The sequence below is a fragment of the Lynx canadensis genome, chromosome B3, assembly GCF_007474595.2.
Source record: "Lynx canadensis isolate LIC74 chromosome B3, mLynCan4.pri.v2, whole genome shotgun sequence".
In the NCBI taxonomy this organism is placed as follows: domain Eukaryota; kingdom Metazoa; phylum Chordata; class Mammalia; order Carnivora; family Felidae; genus Lynx; species Lynx canadensis.
The window spans coordinates 2,891,562-2,912,667 of record NC_044308.2 but is presented as its reverse complement, the minus strand read 5'-3'; the positions used below and the strand labels follow the sequence as shown (position 1 = coordinate 2,912,667).

General features: G+C 43.7%; 1 protein-coding gene across 1 annotated transcript in view; it reads left to right on the top strand.

The window, feature by feature from the left end:
- The window catches only part of ADAMTSL3 (ADAMTS like 3), a 351,345-nt gene that overhangs the window by 247,160 nt on the left and 83,079 nt on the right, over positions 1–21,106 (top strand). Inside the window, exons 16-18 of the mRNA XM_032593550.1 lie at positions 4,002–4,131; positions 18,332–18,524; positions 18,604–18,783. Coding sequence (XP_032449441.1) covers positions 4,002–4,131; positions 18,332–18,524; positions 18,604–18,783 — 503 coding nt within the window. The remainder of the gene's footprint in view (positions 1–4,001; positions 4,132–18,331; positions 18,525–18,603; positions 18,784–21,106) is intronic.

The window sequence follows — 21,106 nt, the reverse complement described above, 5'->3', positions numbered from 1 at the left end:
CCCTGGGACTTTAGAGTGGCATCCACTCGTTCACAGTGGCCAGTCAGCTGAGAGAGCACAAAGAAAACACGTATTAACTCTTCTTTTCAATATGGCCCTGGGCTTGTGTGTGGAATACAACACACACTCCTGGTTGCCTCACAAGGCAACACCACACGAGGGAGGTGTGTTCATTTATTTTCTTTTATAGATCCCGACATCAGGGTTACCGTCCTTTTGTAAATGTGAGTTGGAGTCTTTTGTACCTTTCAACCATCTTCAGTAGTTTATGTCATGGATATTATCCATCCAAGAAGCTTGAAAGCACTGGTTCCTGCAAGTGTCTGAATCTCATTCTTATTTTTCCCTCCCGGGGGCGGGATTGAGGGGAGAGGCATCATGGCTGGATCTTTAACATCATTTCCAGTACCCCCCCACACACCCCCTGCTTATTGTCATATTCAAGATTTTAATTTTTAAGTAAATTCCTCAATTTAGGTTTTCTTGGGGGGAAAAAGTCATCCTTTTCATGACAATATTGAAATTATCATTGGGTGGTTCATCCGGGGGCACCTGGGTGTTTCACTTGGTTAAATGTCCGACTCTTGATTTCAGCTCAGGTCATGATCTCATGGTTCATGGGATTGAGCCCCACGTTGGGCTCTGTGTTGACTGCACAGAGCCTGCTTGTCATTCTTCCTCCCCTTCTCTCTCTCTCCCCGCCCCCTCTGTCTAAGTAAATAAATACAAACAAACATACATTAAAAAACAAAAAAGAGTTGTTCATCTGGTCTCAGGTTGCTTTAAGCCTCTCTCCTCTCTTCTTTCTGGTCAAAGATTATGTGTAATCCATTCTGTCTTTCTGACCTAGCAGTTATATAGGGACTGACTTTTGGAAAATTCTAATGGTTGGATTTGAGCGGTCAATTGGCTCCTATTCATTTATCGCTGGACTCTGTTGCGGTCAGAGAATGTTACCTGCTTCTGGCTTTTGGAACTCACTGCAGTTTGCCTTATAATCTGATGTAGGACCAGTTTTTGTTAATGTTCCATTGGTGCTTCAAAAGAGCATATTACATCTATTTCTAGGGCCCAGGGCTACTTGGTTATTAAATTAACATACTTTTCTTATTCATTTTTTCATATTTATTTTACAACTTGATGTATCAAATACTGGATAGTAATTGAAAGGTTCTGACTAGATTTCTTCATTGTTCTTGGTATTTCTTAGAGAGAGAGAGAGAAAGAGAAAGAAAGAGGGATAGAGAGAGAGAGTGAATAGATTTCTTCATTGTTCTTGGTATTTCTTAGAAAGAGGGAGAGGAAGAGAGAGAGAAAAAAAGAGGGAGGGAGAGAGAGAGAGAGAATGACTAGATTTCTTCATTGTTCTTGGTATTTCTTAGAGAAAGAAAGAAAGAGGGCTAGAGAGAGAGTGACTAGATTTCTTCATTGTTCTTGGCATTTCTTAGAAAGAGGGAGAGGGGGAGAGAGAGAGAGAAAGAGGGATAGAGAGAGAGAGAGAATGACTAGATTTCTTCATTGTTCTTGGTATTTCTTAGAGGGGGGGAGAGAGAGAGAGAGAGAGAGACTAGATTTCTTCATTGTTCTTGGTATTTCTTAGAGAGAGAGAGAGAAAGAAAGAAGGATAGAGAGAGAGTGAGTAGATTTCTTCATTGTTCTTGGTATTTCTTCTTCTTCTTCTTCTTCTTCTTCTTCTTCTTCTTCTTCTTCTTCTGAGAGAGAGAGAGAGAGAATTATGTTATTTGGCATGTTGAATCAGTCAAGACTTGTGAACAAGGAGCCCAACTCACTCTAACCTTCAACAGAAGGAAATGTGTCAGTTCATTTATTGGCTCCATTTCTCTTTTTAGAGTCCCTTTCCCCCCCCCCCCATCATTAATTCATTTCTTGACGAAGGCTTTGAATATTATTTCTGCTCCAAAAAGACCCTCTCGTCATGACGCTGTAGAAGGTCAAGTGTGAATTGATGGGTGTTGCTTCATGCTTCCAAAAGGATTTGTTAGGAAAATTACACCATGATTTCAACACTTTGTTTTATAGCTTCTAAACACATCATGATTGTCACCCAAATTTTGCCAAGTAAAAGGTGAAGCAAACTTATATGTTTTTATGTTTACTTTTGAAGGTAAAGGTTTTATCAAGCCTCTTGAAATGAAAAGCCTTTAGGTCGAGTATGCGGGATGGAAGATACTCTTGTGGCTGCCCTTGGAAAATACATTTTTGTAGCCGTGTCCCCTTTGTATCTCAAGTTAGCCAGTATTTATTAAAAAGTAGTTCATGGGAGATCCTTGGAGGTTTAAGACTGCATCCTGCCATGGCCGGAAACATAAGATTACAACTATAGAAAGGAGAAAACATAGCAGAAAGTACTGCACATCACACATGTATATTTTATATATTCTTTTGGCCTCTTCTGCATTCTGTAAAATATTGTAAAATGGATGAATTGAGACATGGCATTTGGAAGGAGAACCACGGTCTTCAAACATAACGGAACACACATTCTTGCATGAAACTGAATACATTTGCATATTTCAAATAGTATAGTCCGTTGCTGTTGCAATTTTCATTTGATTTTTTTTTTCATCAAAACTTTGATTTATATTTCGTTCCCAGTTCTGATTTTTCAGTGATTCTTTTTGTGTCAGCAGACAAAGAATAGTGGTTGGGACGCGGGCTTTGGGGTCAGACAGAGCTGGCTGGCCTCAAAGGAAAAACGTGCCTGTGGGGGCTCCTATTTGCACAGTCTCTGCCTTGACCGGTTGACTGTATTGTATTTTGGAATCCCTGGAGTACAGAGAAAGAGCACTCACGTAGGAGATAGGAAATCTAACTTTTTTAAATGTTTATTCATTTTTGAGAGACAGAGAGACAGACTGCAAGCAGGGGAGGGGCAGAGAGAGAGGGAGACACAGAATCCGAAGCAGGCCCCAGGCTCTGAGCGGTCAGCACAGAGCCTGACGCGGGGCTCAAACCCATAGACCACGAGATCGTGACCTGAGCTGAAGTCAGACGCTTAACCAGGCGCCCCTAATGAGCCACCCAGGCGCCCCTAAGATTTTTTTTAATGTTTATTTTTGAGAGAGAGAGAGAGAGAGAGAGAGAGCGAGCATGAGTGGGGGAGTGGGTGAGGGGCAGAGAGAGAGGGAGACACAGAATCCAAAGCAGGTTCCAGGCTCCGAGCTGTCAGCACAGAGCCCGACGCGGGGCTTGAACTCACGAACTGTGAGATCATGGCCTGAGCCGAAGTCGGACGTTTAACTGACAGAGCCCCCCACGCACCCCTCTAATTTTTAGTTTTGAGTCTACCATTTTTTGCTGCCTTAATTTCTGTCTACGCTTCAGTTTTCCTTATTATTAAATTAATGAGATGGAGATAATGATACCATTCTTTGGACCTCCAAAGATTCCCGTGGGCCCAAACGGTGCCCGCAAAAGCACTTCGTACACGCCAGAGCGCTTTCCCGATGGGAGGTATTACTGTTGTTTCTGCCAGCAATGGCAATATCACGAAGTATAGTAATAGCGAACAGGAGTTCAGACCATAATGAATGCTGGAGTAAGGATTGTACATCAAAGTTAGCACGTATGCAGTGACATAGAAAAAATGTCACTCTTTCGCGGCTGACGTGAAAATCCCTCTCCGGGAACTACTAGTGTGTGGTTTGGAGAACACTTGGGTGGTTCGGTTGGGGGGACTCGGATTGGGAACACAGGTAAGTCTGCAGGTAGATGGGGAGTCGGGACGTCCTTTCATGTTTCAAGGTGAGTATATTTGGGCGGAGAGGGTAGTGGTGCTGAGTTGAAAAGGTGACTGAGAGAATATTAAAGACTGGAAGCCTTTGAAAGATGCCCAGTCTGCATGCGCACCCTGAAATGCAGCCCACAGCCAAGCAATATACTCAAAAGGCAATGGCTAAAGAAGTCCCAAGACCCTGTTTTCCCCCCACAGTGAGTTATTCTAAGTCACTTGCATTTTTTTTCCTCTTCCCAACCTCCAGGCCATCAAGAAGCGATAGCCGTGTGCTTGCACACCCAGACCCAGCAGACAGTCAGTGACACCTTGTGTGATATGGTCCACCGCCCTCCTCCGATGAGCCAGGCTTGCAACCCGGAACCCTGCCCACCCAGGTACGTGCTGCCCTGCGCTCCTGGGACACTGTGCCGAAGGGAACACCCTCTCCTGCAGAGACCCCCACGTGTGCACAGAGGCTTGTAGGTGCACCTGAGGTAGGTCACCTAGCCTACGTTCTGTATTTGTTGAACGACTGAGTGATCTCCTACTCGTTACCTAGAATTCACCCCATGTTGGTTATTATCCTTCCCACTGACTTGCCTTAGATCGTAGGTTGTGGGGTGTGATCTTGTAAGCCCCAAAGAATAGGTGAGGTTGTCTTATTTGGTTTCCTTGGTCTGAAAGGTTGACTCTGAAAGTTAATCTTCTTCCTTGCTTAAATCCGTAGAAGATCCCGGGGAGGTTTCTTGGAAGGGAGGGTAGATTTTCCTCATGTTGCGCTCTCCCCAGGTGTTGCTGGCTGCAGAGGATTTTGACTCAGCAGCATTAGTTTCTCGCACAAGAACTTCCAGGATCCAACCCCCAGTTTTTTCCTTCTTCTCTCCCAACCCTTTGTTGTCTTGGTCATACTTCCATGATAAGACTCAGTTGCCCAAAATATCTATATTTTAGACAATAAAATAGGGATAAGAGTAATATCTTATTCCCAGGCAGCTCCCCTCCCTCTTTGCCAGATTCTCTGAACCACCTCTTGGTACATGTCACCCATCTAATGAGGCACCTTTAGCCCCCAAAGTCAAGTTTGCTACGTCTAGGACCCTAAGTGACTGAAGAAGGTCATTGTGTTCCTCCGGCCATACTGGCTGGCCTAAGGACAGGTGTATTTTATGTCTATTCAGGAAATAAGTCTGATTCTGGAATTCTCTTGACCCTTCTCATATTGATCCCATGAAATGTGTTGGCTGTGATGTAAAAACTCCTGCCTTGATGGTCTGAGGGTGATGGGGTAGGGACGGAATAAGCCAGGGCACTCTAGGAATCCAGCCCTCCCCATCCTACGGGTGGGCCCTTTCCTTCTGAATCTGCGTCTCCAACCTGCACGCTCTCAGAAGGAGGGCCTGCCCCTGTGTGTGCTTCATCTTCGGTGAGGACACCCCTGCGAAGAACCAGGCACAGTGTTTTGTACCCATTACCGTATTTCTGACTTCCGTTGTAGGCCGAGGAGATGCCAGGGACTTCCTGACTTGTGTTCCAGCCATCTTGTTGTGCTCTGCTGTGCTCCACTGGGAAGCAGTTAGGACCTAGGCCCAGAAACAGCACAGGGAAATCTGCTTCCCCGTTCTCCCCCACCCCTGCCCACCCTGGGCTTCCCGCGTTGTAGGACCATCCAAGATTGCAGAAGAGTCGTACAGGAGGGGTTTGGGGAAGGTCTGCTCTAACTCCTGCTCAGGGTGCCTGCTTCGCAAACTGTGTCCAGAGCTTTCCAAGAGCGTCAAGCACATCAAGTGGATGTGCTGTTCTGAGCACACATCCACTTCTATGGCACTTATGCTATTTGTATAAACCCTCAACATCCAAATCACCTGTCCAGGGTTCTCAGCCGTTGGAACCAGTGACTCAGACAGTCTTGGAAAAGCCAGGGTTTCTGTTTTCCTTCCCTGACACATCCCTCCCCTGAGGCTCTGTAGGTGGAAGCGGACGGCTGTCTGTCTGAGCTGGAGTAAGGGACAAGGGGAAACAGTGAGGGGAAGAAGCGAACTTTACTCTCCCGACATGTTTTCCCCTGAGGTTGGAATCAGGCGCGAGCTCCCCTTTCTCTACACCAGCCGTCTTTCTGGAAACGAAGTGATTTGGAATTTATACCAGGTTTAAATGGTGAGTGCAGTTTGGCGAAGCACACGGCTCCACAGCCATAAACAGAGAAGGGTAAAAAGAAGAAAATATTACCCCCCAGATTTGGAGTGTGCTTTATTTCTGGTTTCAAGTCTCATTCCGTATCAACATAAGGTTGTGTCTTTTTCAACGCTCATTCCACATCAACATAAGGTTAGTCTTCACCCAGTTGTGTCTTTTCTTTCTAGGCCCAGTCATTGGCAGGTGAGGCCATGGGGACAAGTGGACAGGTGGACAATTAAGCAGAAAATGGAAACAGGAGGGGTTTGCACAGCACAGGGGTCGGGGGCGGGGCTGACGCCACTGTTGTAAAAACCGGTTGTAAAAACAACCCAGTTCCTGATCTTGCTCTGAAAGTGAAGACAGCCCTAGTGGGTCCTTGTACAAGTTTTTTAGGGGGAAAAAATGAATATACAGAACAATCCATTCTGTCTTCATTCTACAAATGAGTCTGCCCAACCGCAGTCGCCACCTACATTTGGTTCAGTGTTAGGTAAAAAGTCGATTCCTTACGTATTAGTGTGATTTTTAAAGACTAAATCCAAATCAAACATTTCCCTCTATTATTCTATTTATCCTAAAATTTGAGGTCCTTCTTAAAGTGGCTTCACGTTAAGTGGCCTTTTCTGGTTTCATTTCTCCTCTGGTGACACGGACATGATTCATGCTGATTTATCTCCTCACATCTCATAAACTTGTCCTGTCCATTCCTCACTGCCCCTGCCCTCATTCAGCTGTGTTTTACGTGATCTGTTTCAGCAGTTTCTGCATAAACTCCTGCCTCTCGTGTTTCCTGCTCTGGTCCACGGGCCCGTGTATGACCTTGAAAGATCTTTCTAAGTCGTGGTGACCGTGTCAAGCCCCCAGGTGAAACCCTTCAGCACCTTTCCTCACCTGGGGATTAAAAATCCACACTCTTTACTTTGGCATATGGAGGAGTCTCCTGGGACTACCTCGGACTAGGGGGCTTAATCAGCAGGAACGTATTGTCTCAGTCCTGGAGGCTGGGGAGTCTGAGATCAAGTGCTGGCAGGGTCGACTCCTGCTGAGGCTGGGAGGGAGAACCTGGTCCAGGTCTCTCTCCTGGCTCTTGGTAGCCGCCGGCGTTCCTTGGCTCACAGATGCTGTTCTCCCTGTGTTTCCGTGTTGTCTTCCTCCTGTTTGTCTCTTTGTCCAAATGTCCCCTTTTTATTGGGACAGCCCTCATATTGGATCGGGGCCCATTCTAATGACATCATCTAAGTTGATCATTGGCAAAGACCCTCTTTCCAAATAAGGTCACATTTACAGGTACTAGGACTCAAAGCTTTGACAACTTTGAGGGGGAAGCAATCCAATCCGCTACAGCCTATAAAGTCCTTTGTGACCCTGGTTTTAGGTTTGAACCCTGTCTCCCATCACTACCACCCTCACTGCGGGCGTGTGCACACACACGCACATGCACACACATGCAGAGGAACTTCCTCAGCAGCCATGGTGAATTTTCACCATGACCCACGCTCATGTTTGTTCATGCCTTCAGACCTTTGCACGTGCCAGGCCCACTGTCTGGAGCCCTTTTCTACCATGAAACAAGTTTATTCTCTCCCCGGGGAAGTGATCGCTTCTCACTGGTATAATGAAGTCCAATAGAATGAGAGGTGGGACCCTCATCTGAGACCCTTGTTAGAGGGGAGCTCTTAGGAGTGGAGAGAGGACCGGGGGTGGGTCAGGGGCGGCACCCCCGCTCGACCCCCTCCGGCAGTTTCAGAAGGTGCCTAGCCCTCCGGGCCGAGCTTCTCCATCTGAGTAATGATGGGAGATGCTGCACATTGTGACCCCCAAGGTCCTTTCAGTGCCAGCCTTTCACTGTAGAGGGCGCTTTCAGGTTGTGTTTTTCACTCACATCTTCAGAACTATGCCTAGACCCTTGGGTCTACTCATGAGTAGTTGGAAATGCCCGGGGCTCATTTTAGTTCTAAGAACAACAGCCTTCCCTTGACCTGCCCAGGAGGTCACGGCAGGGTTGAGCTCAGTCTGCGGTACTGCTCTTTCTTTGCTCGCTGAGCCGGAGCAGGATTTAGGAACAAGTCCGGACCTTGTTTCTTAAGGCTGCTGAGGGACGCACGCTGGTGTGCCCTGTGTGCAGAGAGCCTCTGTCCCCTCTTTGCTGTGCCTCAGCAACAATGATTGCACGTTATCTTCTCCAGCCACGTCTTGCCCACAGAGCTTCCAAGCTAGGAATAATAGAGCACACGATATGTCTTGGCCTCTTTGCAAAATTAAGAGTCTGTTTTTATGTGAAGGGAAACACTCTTCCTCGCTTCAAAATTGCAAATTTAATAAACTTTTCGAGCGTTGAGAATTATGTTGGAAAAAGCCCAGCAGAGACAAAGGGTCGGTGCCAAAGTAAAGGTAAGTTTGCAAAAATGTTTTAGGTTCTAGAAACCAGTGGTGTAGGAATAACAGGAACAGGGTGTTGCGTAATATTTTCCACACAAATATTTACTGACTCCAAGGGCAATAGCAGTAAAATATCACCCCAGGGTGGAACTTACCACTGAGATTGGGTTGGACAGTCAGTGGATCTTTATTTACCCAAAGGCAAATGCATTTGATGTATTTGCCTAGACTCTCCAAGGTGGGGTGTTGTATGTTTATTTGCTCTTATGGGGTTACTCCCCCTGGTCTATGCTATAACTGCTGAGTGTCTGCTATTTATGGAGTTTGCTCTTTCCAGGAGCGAGCCAGCAGCTTGCAGAAACAGGCAAGGTTACATAATGGTCCCACTCATCTGAGGAAGGCTTTCTTCTCTGACAGCAGTCAGCACTGCTAGGGAGGGAGGTCAGAAAGCAAGAGGCAAGAGGGATGTGTTCCTCCGCCTACTTGTTACCCAGTTCTTGAGCTTGAAAAAATTCTGTATTTAGCCCATTGTCTGTTAAGAAGAAACCGCTACCCATTTCTTGAATAACAGTGGTTTCATTTCCAGTCCCTTGTGCCGCTGGTGGATTCTTCTAGCTCCATACTTTCTTGAAAGATGAATATCCAAAGTCACTGCAAATAAGTTATACATCTAAGCCGAATTATAGTGAGACAATGTCCTTTTAGTTACTTACCGATGTGGCTCAATTATCATCAAAATGTGATGTATATATCTACTGTTGGTGATTGCCCTCACCTCGAAAGCTACTGGAAATTTATATCTAAACTCACATTCTAATTAATAGGTTTCCAACGGAGATGGTGTTTTAATTTTACATTCTGTTCCAAATACAGATTGATGATCGATGCTGTATAAGAACAGGGAAATTAAAACAATATACCCAGGGGAAAGTCATGAAAAGAACTAATCTGGGCCAGGAAAGGGACGGAAGTGTGAAGTGATGAGTGGAAACAGACCTGTGGTTCTTGAGGGCTTGAGGCCCCAAAGCCATTGGGGTACGTGAGAATTCAGTGCCTATGGAGAGGAGGGACTGAATACCTTCCTTTTGATTGATTAAGAAGGAACCACCTCCACTGTTTCTTTGCAGGAAAAAGGTGCTGCCGAGCACAGCCTGAAGCCATTGTGTGAAGGCTGTGTGCTTGGGGAGACAGAGGACAGACACAAAGATACAAGCCCAGATTACATGTTAGCTCAGTGGTTGGACCCCCAGCGCCCTTGCTGTGCTTTTGTGCCATGTTGTCCACGCAAGACTCGGTTCCAGACTGGAGATCCTGGAGGGCTAGATGGAGACAAGCAAAACTGTAGACAGAGAAGGGTTAAGGGTCAGAGAAAAGGATAAAGGGAGATGAGGAAAGAGAAACCTTCCTCCACGTTGAGCCTGCAAAATGAAATTCCAAAGCACATGAAGAAATCTAATGCTAATGAAGATAGTCACTGGCATCAGCAGCTGAAAGGTGAATTCACTCCAGAAGAAATCAGGATACCAGAACAATCCAAAAAAGACTTTAAGTATTACTAAGATCTTTGGTGATATAAATTGGTAAATAACATCCATGTGAAGAACTGGAAATTACAAAATAGACATAGGCAGAAATGTGGTAAGAATAGGTGAGTCTTAAAAAGAACCAATTAGAGGCATGCCTGGCTGCCTTAGTTGGTTAAGCGGCCAACCTTGGCGAGGGTCATGATCTCTCAGTATGTAAGTTCCAGCCCCACATTGGGCTCTGTGTTGACAGCTCAGAGCCTGGAGCCTGCTTCAGATTCCATGTCTCCCTTTCTCTCTGCCCCTCCCCTATTTGTGCTCACTCTCTCTCAAAAATAAATAAACATTAAAGAAGAACCAATGAGATAACCTAGAATTAACTCTTTTTTATTTATTTTGAGATATAGAGCGTGAGCAGCAGAGAGGCAGAGAGAGAGAGGGAGAGAGAATCCCAAGCAGACTCCATACTGTCAGCGCAGAGCCCCACATGGGGCTCAATCTCACAGTATGTCCACTTCATTATAAGCAGCTCGAGTCATATGCTTATCTGTTGGATCATGGTCAGATGTTCCACCATAGTGAGGCTTTTAGTATCTAAAAGGGCCCAGGACTAGGCAGGATCTGTTTCTTAAAAGGAACTTTGCAACATTATAAAAAGGTAAAGTTTAAGTTATATGAAGGATATCTCAATACAGCTGTTCTTAAAAAAGGGAGAATGAAACATTTAATACTTTACTATGGTTGCATTTTCATTTTTGTTTTCTCTGGAGTTTATAATTGCCTTCATTTTTTTTTCTTAGTTCCTATGATCCTATCATTAACTTATTCTCAAAATATCTACCAGGGTTTAACTATCCTTTCAGTGCATTCAAATACATCATGTATTCTGTTACATCATTTTCTTGGGGATATCCCTCTCAGAGCACTTCCTCTTCCTGCTCCAAATTGGACTGGTTGCTCCTTCCTAAACAGTTTTTGTGTCCTTTCACTCTCATATTGAGGGTTCCTTGCATCTCTTTTACATTGGATTCTTTGTTTTCCACCCTTCATGTTCCATGCTTTCCTCTTTCTTAGGCTGTTCACTATTTTTTGTTGGAGCACATAAATCCAGGAGCTTCCCAAGAAAGCTAGGGATTAAATTTTTGCTCTTGAATATCTGGAAATGTTCTATTACACCTTAATCTTTTGCCTGGGTGTAGATTTCAAAGTTGCATATCACTTCCTCTCAAAAAAATTTTTTTTTGAGACACAGAGAGAGAGAGCAAGAGAGCACATGTGTGTGAGCAATTAGGGGAGGGGTAGAGAGAGAGGGAGAGAGAGAAGATCAAGCATTCTCCATGCCCAATACTGAGCCTGACTCGAGGCTGGATGCCAGGACTCTGAGATCATGACCTGAGCTGAAATCCAGAGTCGGACACTTAGCTGACTGAGCCCAGGTGTCCTCCAAACAATTTCTTGAAGCATTGCTCCATTCACTGAGTTCTAACATCCAGTGCTGCTTTGAGAACTGCTTTGACACGTAGATCCCTCATCATCCGGGCAGACCTGTTTTATTACCTCTGGAAGACAGTGGAACAATGTCATATGCTTTGGTGTAGCTCATTGTTATCTTTTGTGCTGGGAAATTGGGAGGGGCTTTAAAATCCTAATACTTCTTTCCATTTTGGGAAATTTTCTCGAGTTATTCTTTTCTTCTGCTTTTTAAATGAACCTCCCATTGTATAATGTTGGACTTTCTGAACTGACCCAACTTTGCATTTCTTCTGTTCCTACTTTTTGAGAGTTATCTTTACTTCTATTTCTCAATTGATTGGTTACATTTTTATTTAGTTATTTTTAATTTACACAGGTCTTTTTGGTTCTCTTTAGGTTCCTAGTACCTTTTTAAACAACATCCTGTTTTCATTTCATGAATACAGTATCTTTTGTTTCTTGAGAATATGAATTATGAAGTTTTTATTTTATATTAGTTTTGTTTTCTTTTGTACCTTGCATTCTGTCTGTTTTCTCCTGTATGCCTATTTTGGTTTCTTTTTTCTTAGATGTTTTAATTAAATATTTTATGTTCCTTGACTATTCATTTAAGTATGATGTATTAAAAAAGGCAGATTGGAAGCCCTGTGTATATGGACAGAATTTGTTGAGTGGTAGGCTTCACTCTAGAGTGATCTAGATGGGCTGCTTCATAGGGAGACCTTCTGAATTTGATTTTTGCTCTCAAGCTAGTTAATGTTTCTTTTTTTTCTTTTTTTATTGAACATCTTTTAATTTATTTATTTTTTAAATTTACATCCAAGTTACTTAGCATATAGTGCAACAATGATTTCAAGAGTAGACTCCTTAGTGCCCCTTCCCCATTTAGCCCATCCCCCCTCTCACAACCCCTCCAGTAACCATCTGTTTGTTCTCCATATTTAAGAGTCTCTTATGTTTTATCCCACTCCCTGTTTTTATATTACTTTTGCTTCCCTTCCCTTATGTTCCTCTGTTTTGTATCTTAAAGTCCTCATATGAGTGAAGTCATAGGATTTTTGTCTTTCTCTGACTAATTTCACTTAGCATAATACCCACTAGTTCCATCCACGTAGTTGCAAATGGTAGGATTTCATTCTTTTTGATTGTCGAGGAATACTCCATTGTGTGTGTGTGTGCGTGTGTGTGTGTGTATAGTGCTGCTATAAACATTGGGGTGCATGTGTCCCTTTGAAACAGCACACCTGTATCGCATGGATAAATACCTAGTAATGCAATTGCTGGGTCATAGGGTAGTTTAATTTTTTGAGGAATCTCCATACGGTTTTCCAGAGTGGATACACCAGTTTGCATTCCCACCAGTGGTGCAAAAGAGATCCACTTTCTCTGCATCCTCACCAACCTCTGTTGTTGCCAGAGTTGTTAATGTTAGCCATTCTGACAGGTATGAGGTGGTGTCTCATTGTGATTTTGATTTGTGTTTTCATGATGATGAGTGATGTTGAGTATTTTTTCATGTGTTGGTTGGCCATCTGGATGTCTTCTTTGGAGAAGTGTCTATTCATGTCTCTTGCCCATTTCTTCACTGGATTATTTGTTTTTTGGGTGTTAAGTTCTTTATAGATTTTGGATACTAAAGCTTTATCTGATATGTCATTTGCAAGTATCTTCTCCCATTCTGTCAGTTGCCTTTTAGTTTTGCTCATTGCTTCCTTCACTGTGCAGAAGCTTTTTATTTTGATGAGGTCCCAATGGTTCATTTTTGCTTTTGTTTCCCTTGCCTCCGGAGACATGTTGAGTAAGAAGTTCCTGCAGCCAAGGTCAAAGAGGTTTTTACCTGCTTTCTCCTCGAGGATTTTGATGGCTTCCTGTCTTACATTTAGGTCTTTCATCCATTTTGAGTTTGTTTTTGTGTAGCCGGTTAATGTTTCTAGTGATGATTTCTCCAACCTTTTGTCGCGTGGGAAAAGGATACAAGTCTGGAAGTATTTTTTCTGAGCCAAGACAGAAGAACTCTAATGGTCTCACCTGGCAATACGTAGATCCTCACTTATTCCTCATTCTTAGTACAGTCCCCCACTTTTTGCTCTTTGCCAAGTCCTTAAGTAAGTCCCTCAACCTTCTGTCGGGTGTGGGAGAATAAATCGCCTTCATGCCTCAGACATGCAAAAGGATTTCAGGTTTATATAGACTTTAAGTGAATCACTTTCAGTGAATTTTCGCTTCAGCTATGCCCCAGACACACATATGTTGTGTCTGATCTTCTCATGGCTTCTTGCTTTTGGACTTTCCCACAAATACCGGCTTAGTTTTCAGAGTTCTCCAGGCTGCTAAGTTAAACATCACTTTCCATCTTCTCTCCGGCTTACAAAATGTTTCAAATGCATCTCTGATAGTCTCTTTGTCTTTGTGGTTATATGCCTTTGTTTGACACCACTTTTATCCCTTTGCTCTCTTTTTAGTGGGTACTTTGGGGAGTGTGGGTGGAAGGAAACAGAAGGAAGCATATGCAATCAGTCTGCTATTTCCTGGATCATTATTAGCCCCTAAGAATAAAAAAAAAAAAACCCAACATAGTTACATTAAAGTTTTTTAAGACACTATAAAGATAAAGTGAGTATTATATTAAAACCAAATGTGGGAAATAGTACATGCTATACAAGTAGTGCTATTGTTATTTCTATTTCTTTAGGGGAGAATTCTGTCATCTGTTGAGTGTGTCTGCTCGCTTTCATGTCATTAATTTTTTTTCTCCTTGGACCTTTTGGTTTGCAAGCTCATATTGAATGGGAGTTACGTGTTCTTCTCTGGAGTTTTTGGCTTACCTGAATAAATACCTCTCCCCAAGAGCCTCAGATCAGAACCAGGTCTCATATTGCTTCCTTTAGGTTCTGATCCCAGGTGAGATTTTGCAGAACCCTTCCCAGATTATATGACAGTTTGGCTCAATAACCAGGCTCCAGTTATCTCCATTCTTTTATGTTATCCCAGACAGCTGATCAATTTCAACTGCACACACAGGCTGCTTTTCTTCAGCCTTCAGTTATGGGTCAGGGAGTCTTGCCCACTGTGTTTCTAGAAACGAGCCTAGCTTCAGTCACCCCCCTCACTGTGGTGCCAGGTGTTTACTTTCCCCATAGAAATTGAACTCCCAGCTGTTATGGCAAGTTTTCAATCCTGGCATCCACTAAACCTGGATAACCTTAGTTCACTTCAGCACTGTTTCCATTTGATTTATGGTCTACTGAGATGTTTATTTTGTATGGGAAATTAGCTTGAGCCTTATGTCTTTCATTAACTGTTACTGCCTTTTGTTTTTTAAAGAGAGAAGGATGCAGATATCTTGCTCTATTCTCCTCCGCTGCCCCCACCACTACCATTTGCTTTTTTGGATGCACTTATTCAGATTAAGAAAGTTCTCAATCATGAATATTGGTGCAATTATCAACTGTTTTTCACCCTCTATTGAAACGATCACATGATTTCTCTCCTGTGTTTTGTTAATATCAAAAACACTGATTGATTTGCCAAGATGGAAGCCACTTTGCCTTCCAGGAATAATCCCAACTTGGTCATGATGTGATATTTATTTATCATTTCATTGGTAATATTTTGTTTAGGATTTATACATCTGTGTTTATGAGTGACATTGACCTAAATGAGTCAGGAAGTTTTCCCTCTTTTTCTATTTCTGGAGAATTTATATAAGGTTGGAATATTTATGCATTAAATGTTTAGTAGAATTTCTCCAGGGAAGCTGACACTTGAGCTTACTTTTTAAGTATTTTAAATTACAAATTTAACCTAATAGATATAGAACTATTCATATTTCTCTCCCTTTATGTGTTAGTTTGGTAAGTCGGTTTTTGTAGGAATATTTTCAGTCTATGTAAATTTTTTAATTTATTGACATATAGTGTTTTCCGTTACACACTTATTCTCTTTATTTTTATTTTATTTTTTTAATGTTTATTTATTTTTGAGAGAGGGAGAGAGAAAGGACAGACAGACAGACAGACAGACAGAGAGACAGAGGATCCAAAGCAGGCTCTGCACTGTCAGTGCCGAGCCTGATATGGGGCTCAACCTCATGAATCATGAGATCGTGACCTGAGCTGAAGTCAGACACTTAACTGATTGAGCCACCCACGTGCCCTGTACTCTTTATTTTTAATGCCTTTGATATCCCCTCTTAAATTCCTTTTGTTGGTAATTATGGATTATCTTTTTGTTCTTCCTAAATCACCATGAGTTTATCAATTTTATTAGTCTTTTGAAGGGGTAACTTTTGTTTTCTGGTCCATTCGTATCTGTTCTCATGTATTTTGTACCTCTCTTCTACTTTTTTTTTGGGGGGGGGTTAATGTACTGTTCTTTTTTTTAACTTCTTTGAAATGGATACTTAGGTTATGATTTTAAGCCTTTCTTTTTAATATATTCGTTTAAGGCTATTGATTTTCTTCTAATCATGGCTTTAGCTGCATTCCACAGGTTTTAGCACTTTGTATTTTTATTAGCAAGTACCTAAAACATACTGTCTAATTTCCATTATGATTTCTTCTTTGATCCATGAGTAATTTAGATGATTATTTCTAAGTATTGGGATTGTCTCATATGGTTCCACTGTGGTCAAAAAAACATGCTATATTAATCAGCCCAAGCTGTGATAACAAAATGTCATAGATTGGATAGATTAAGCAAAAAATTATTTTCTCACAGTTCTGGAGGTTGGAAAGTCTAAGATCAAGGTGCTGGAAAGGGCACAGTTCTGATGAGAGCGCTCTTCCTGGCTTGAAGACACCTGCCTTTTTTCTGTGTCCTCCTGTTGGAGAGAGAGAAAGAGAGAGAGAGAGAGAGAAAGAGAGAGAGAGAGAGAGAGAGAAAGAGAGAGAGAGAGAGAGAGAGAGAGAGAGAGAGAGAGAGAGAACTCTGGTTTCTCTTCTGATAAGGCCACCGATCCCATCATGAGGCCCCCACTCATGACCTCATCTAACTCTGATTACCTCCTAAAGTCCCAGTCTCAACTACCATCACATTAAAATTGAGGACTTCAAATAATTTGGGGGAGGGATACAACCATTCAGTCCACAGTATGTACTGTTAGTATTGTAATCCTTTGATTAACTTCTTTTACTTGGGATTTATACTTCTCTTTTATTTAGGATTTAGAATATATCGTTACATGTAAAACTCTTTCCTTTATGTATATTTGCAGATTTTGTGCTCAAGCTTTTTCCTAGCTTTGTGATGCATGAGAATATTTTAATCTTCTTTTTTACTTTGGAACTTTTAAAATAACATGGGAATTCTCCTGTTTCTTGAAAATTTGTAGAAACTCAACCACAAAATTAACAGGATCTAGTCCCAATATTGAATAAAACTTTTTGTAATTTCCCCAAAATTTATCTATGTCATCAAGCCTTCGAAATGTGTCCCTAAATTTTCTATATTCTTATTTAAAGTTTGCCTTCTTGATATACCAGGGGCTTAGAGAAGTATTTTATAGCTTTTAAGATTTTTTATTACTTATGCTTCTATTTTCCTTATATCTAACAGCTGTACTTTATATGTATATTTATACTTTTTATTCAGTCTTCATACTTTTATGAGTATTATATCTTCATTGTGAGCTTTGCCTTCATAAATGAAAGTTTTCATCTTTTTGTCCCATTGCATTTGTCTCGCATACTTTTCATTTTGTATTTTTCCTCTTATTTGCACAAGTAAAACATATTTATTATAGAAAATTAGAAATCAGAAAAACTGAAAGTCACCCTTAGATAAACACTATTTTTTTTTTCGAAGAACTAACTTATTTTTTCTAACAATGAATGTTTATTTTAAGGAAAATCAGGGGAAATACTGGCAAGAATAAAGAAAATAAAAATCCTATCATTTAGACCTCATCACTGTTAACATTTTGATGTGTAATTATCCAGGCTTTTTTTCTGCATGCATTTATAAATGCATAAAACAATATGATTATACAGTATTTTTGACCTGTTTTCTAATAAACATGTATCATGAATTTATTTCAATGTCCATAACTATACTTTGTTTTTAAATGGATGCTAGCATTGTGCTGCATGAATATACAGTTACTTAGTTTACCCTTTATTGTTAAACATTTAGATCGTCTCATTCCATTTTATAAAGTTTAATTAAATTGGCTTTTTTTTTTTTTTTTTTTTTTTTTTTGCTATTACCCACCACCTAGGAGCAAACATCCTTTTATGTCAATTGTAAGCATTTTAAAATTGTTTCCTTATGATATGTCTCCACTGGTTAAAAATTTGCGTTCGCTGATCATTAAATATCCCCAAATTAAGATAACTATAACGTCCAATCGTTCACCCATCAGGTGGGCAGGGATGCTGTCCAGTGTGGGTGACAGAAACCATGCTCTCTCACATGCTTCTAGCGGGAGTGTGAATTGAGATTCAAGAGAATCTTCCTTGAATGCAGTTTGGAAATATGTATCAAAAGCAGCTGCCCTGGGTTTTCATTTTTACAGATGTTTCATGAGAAAACCTGATTTTTCCAAGATCTTATTGGAAAGGAATCCCATTATACGTACGTGTTGTAAATCCAATCCTAACAGAGAAGAATTTTCTTAGGGATATTCCAAATAATGAATCCAGGTGCCCTGAAAATTTCCTGAAGTGTGCTTTTAAGCATTTAAAATTTCTTCTGACACCCATATAAATCATGCTTGCCTTGGGGCTCTATTCAAAACAAAACCAAGATTTTATTATTGATATATGGTGGCATGTTAAGAACGGGGAGAGATCTGCTCCTTTTGTCCTCTGGGCTTTCCCAAGTGGGTAAAAAATCTTTAAACGCTTTCCCCGCGTTTCTTGCCTGTGCATATTATATGTCTGTATTTTAACCGCCATCTGTCGGTAGGGATGCTGTGGTCTCGGGTCTGCGCGTGGAGTGTGAAATCTGGGCGCCCAGAGAAGAACTTGGAATCGTTGATGCTTGGACCGTTGCACGTGGTCTCACCGGCCACTTCAACTCCCCCGTCCCTTGTGTTTTGATACAGGTGGCACACCGGCTCCTGGGGGCCCTGCTCGGCTACCTGTGGTGTCGGAATCCAGACCCGGGAGGTGCACTGCCTCTACCCGGGGGAGTCCCCGGCCCCCCCCGAGGAATGCAGGGATGAGAAGCCCCACGCTTTACGAGCCTGCAGTCAGTTTGATTGCCCTCCTAGCTGGCACATCGAGGAATGGCAGCAGGTACAGCAGACCGGGGATCCCACGGTCCACCACGCCCGTGGCCGTTCAAGCCCCGACCCACCTCCTTCCGTCTCCTCAGTGTTCCAGGACCTGTGGCGGGGGGACTCAGAACCGAAGAGTCGCCTGCCGGCAGCTGTTAACGGACGGCGGCTTCTTGAATCTCTCCGATGAGTTGTGCCAAGGACCCAAGGCGTCTTCTCACAAGTCCTGCGCCCGAACAGACTGTCCTCCACATTTAACGGTGGGAGACTGGTCGAAGGTAAGGGCTGTCCCCAACCTTACTTCCTTTTCACCCCCTTTTTTGTTTCAGCTTCTAATTATTTCCCCCACAAGATTCTGCGGCATGCGTTTGGGGGTGCGTATCCTGGGGCCTCCAGTGGGGGTAGAGAGGCCTTCTGACATCAGACTCCATCTCAACAAATAAGAAAGGGCAGTCCCTGACCCGGCTGAGCTTCCCTGGGTCCTCAATCCCGTGCCGGGCTCAAAGCCTGTCACACTCCTCTGGTCGTACCATCCCACGACGGTGCAGGAAGCAGACGTCCCCTCCATTTCTGTGGACGAGGACACAGAGGCGCATTTGGATTGAGTGACTTTCCCAAGGGTAGAGCTAGGATCCGAGGCCACGTTTGTGTGATCCGAGGTTCGTACGAGGGCGTACGTCTTTCGTGCAAGAGCGAGGGGTTTTGCTCCAGACGCACCCACAATGGATTCCCAGCTCTGTTGCCTGGAAACTGGGCGTCCTTGTTCAGCGTGCTTAAGCTGTCTGAGCCCCATTTCCCGTTATTTAAATGCAGTGGTTGCCGTGAGCTTAACATGAGAGATTAGGACAGAAGCACCTGGCAGAGTGGACCCTTCTCATCTTCCCGAGGGAGAGCGCACATTCTTCTGGCCTAGGGTGGGCTCGCAGTACCTCTGCCTGCTTGTTCTCCGGCTTTGTATGTTCCTTGTTTTAGCGGTCTAGCTCAATTAAGTGCCAGTATTCAAACACTATCTTAATTGAGAAGCTACCACTCATTGTCCTCATCTGGGCCACTGACAGTCGTCAATACGTGTTTCCCTAAACCCTCAGAAAATGCTCAAGAAACAAACCCGTCCCTCCAGGGTCTGCGGGAGGAGCCCCAGGATCCAGCGACCGTGCTCACTCTGTCCAACTCCCAAGGAGCCAGAGCCAACGAGTGGCCAATACTCTCCCCCATGAATTGCTAGGTTGTAGGTCAGAAACACGAGGGGCAGGAAAATCCAGACCCTACAGTCAGGGTCTGGATGGACAGATGTGGCTGCTACAGGCGAGGCATCTTTCCGAGGCTAGCGACGGGGAAGGACAGGTAGGAATCTGCCCTGGGGATCTTCATCTGTAAAAGCTGGCTTGCTTGGTTTCCCCTCCTCTGTCCACAAGATACAGTGGAAGTATTCCTTTGAGACTGGGTCAGGCGGGGGGAAGTGGGCTAAGGTGTTAGACAGGAGGGTGTCTAGGGAGGCTGGTGGGCAGACAGTATTGATGGCAGTCACCCAGCTGAGCCCCAGGTGTGAAGACCTGCTGCTCCCCCTTGGAGGAGGTCAAGGGCCCAGTTACCATCTCCACGAGGTTGGGGATAGAGCTGCAGGGGGCAGAAGGGCCGGGCACTTGTGCAGAGAGCTCTCAGCACTGTGTGATGCTTCATCTCCTGGCTACACTAAGGGTGCCCAGATCCAACCACGCGGGCATCTCTTGACAAGCTGGGAGCTCCTGAGAAATGAAGAATCTTGAGCCCCCCCCACCCCCGGCCCCCAGGCCAGCCCTCAGGATCCGAATCTGCATCTCAACAAGCTCTCCAGGTGTCGTAAAGCACATCAGAGCTTGAGAAGCATTTCCCTACCTGCCCCTCATCCTTATCAGGGTTGCGCAGCCCTTGAGTTTGTGTCCCAAGTGGGAATGGCTCTGGGTAATGGTCTCTCTGGGCAAGTGCTGTCCTAACCTGAGGGGAAAAGGCGGGAAGGGAAGGGCAGGAAGTGAGCAGAGGTCATGGAGAAAACAGGCACCGTGTTTTGGATGCAGCCAGGGAGGACCTAGAACCCCTCCCATGCTCTAAAATACGCCTTTCTGCTTCTCTCTTTTCTCCTCTTCCCTAAGAACAGACAGCCCTTGTCAGTTCCATCTTGTGTTCTAGAACAAACTCTTCTCATCGGCCTTTTAGAGTGGAGACTGGGCATGTGTCCCTCTCCTGTCCATTCTTGATGTGAGCAGTGAATTTGCTGCTCCCGGTTCTGCATCACTGAAGTAACACCGTTATTATGTCCAGTCGTGCTTGCCCGTTGGGTCCTTGCTCTTGTCCTCGCTCTCAAATCGTGGATCCAGGCCCGAGCTTCCCTCTTCTGTGAAGTCTTCCGCCCCTGAAATCGCACAGCACTTCCCAGCTTGAACTCACAATGACCCAAGGTTTTATGGCATTTCCCTGGGGAGCTACTTCCTGAGCGTGCATATGTTTTCCCGTCTGGCCTACAGTGAGTGTCCTTGCGGCCAGTGGCCATGAGACCTGTGACAGGTCCTGGGGCCCAGCGAGCTCTGAACAGGTAAATACCCTTCCCCAAGAGTCTTTGCAAAG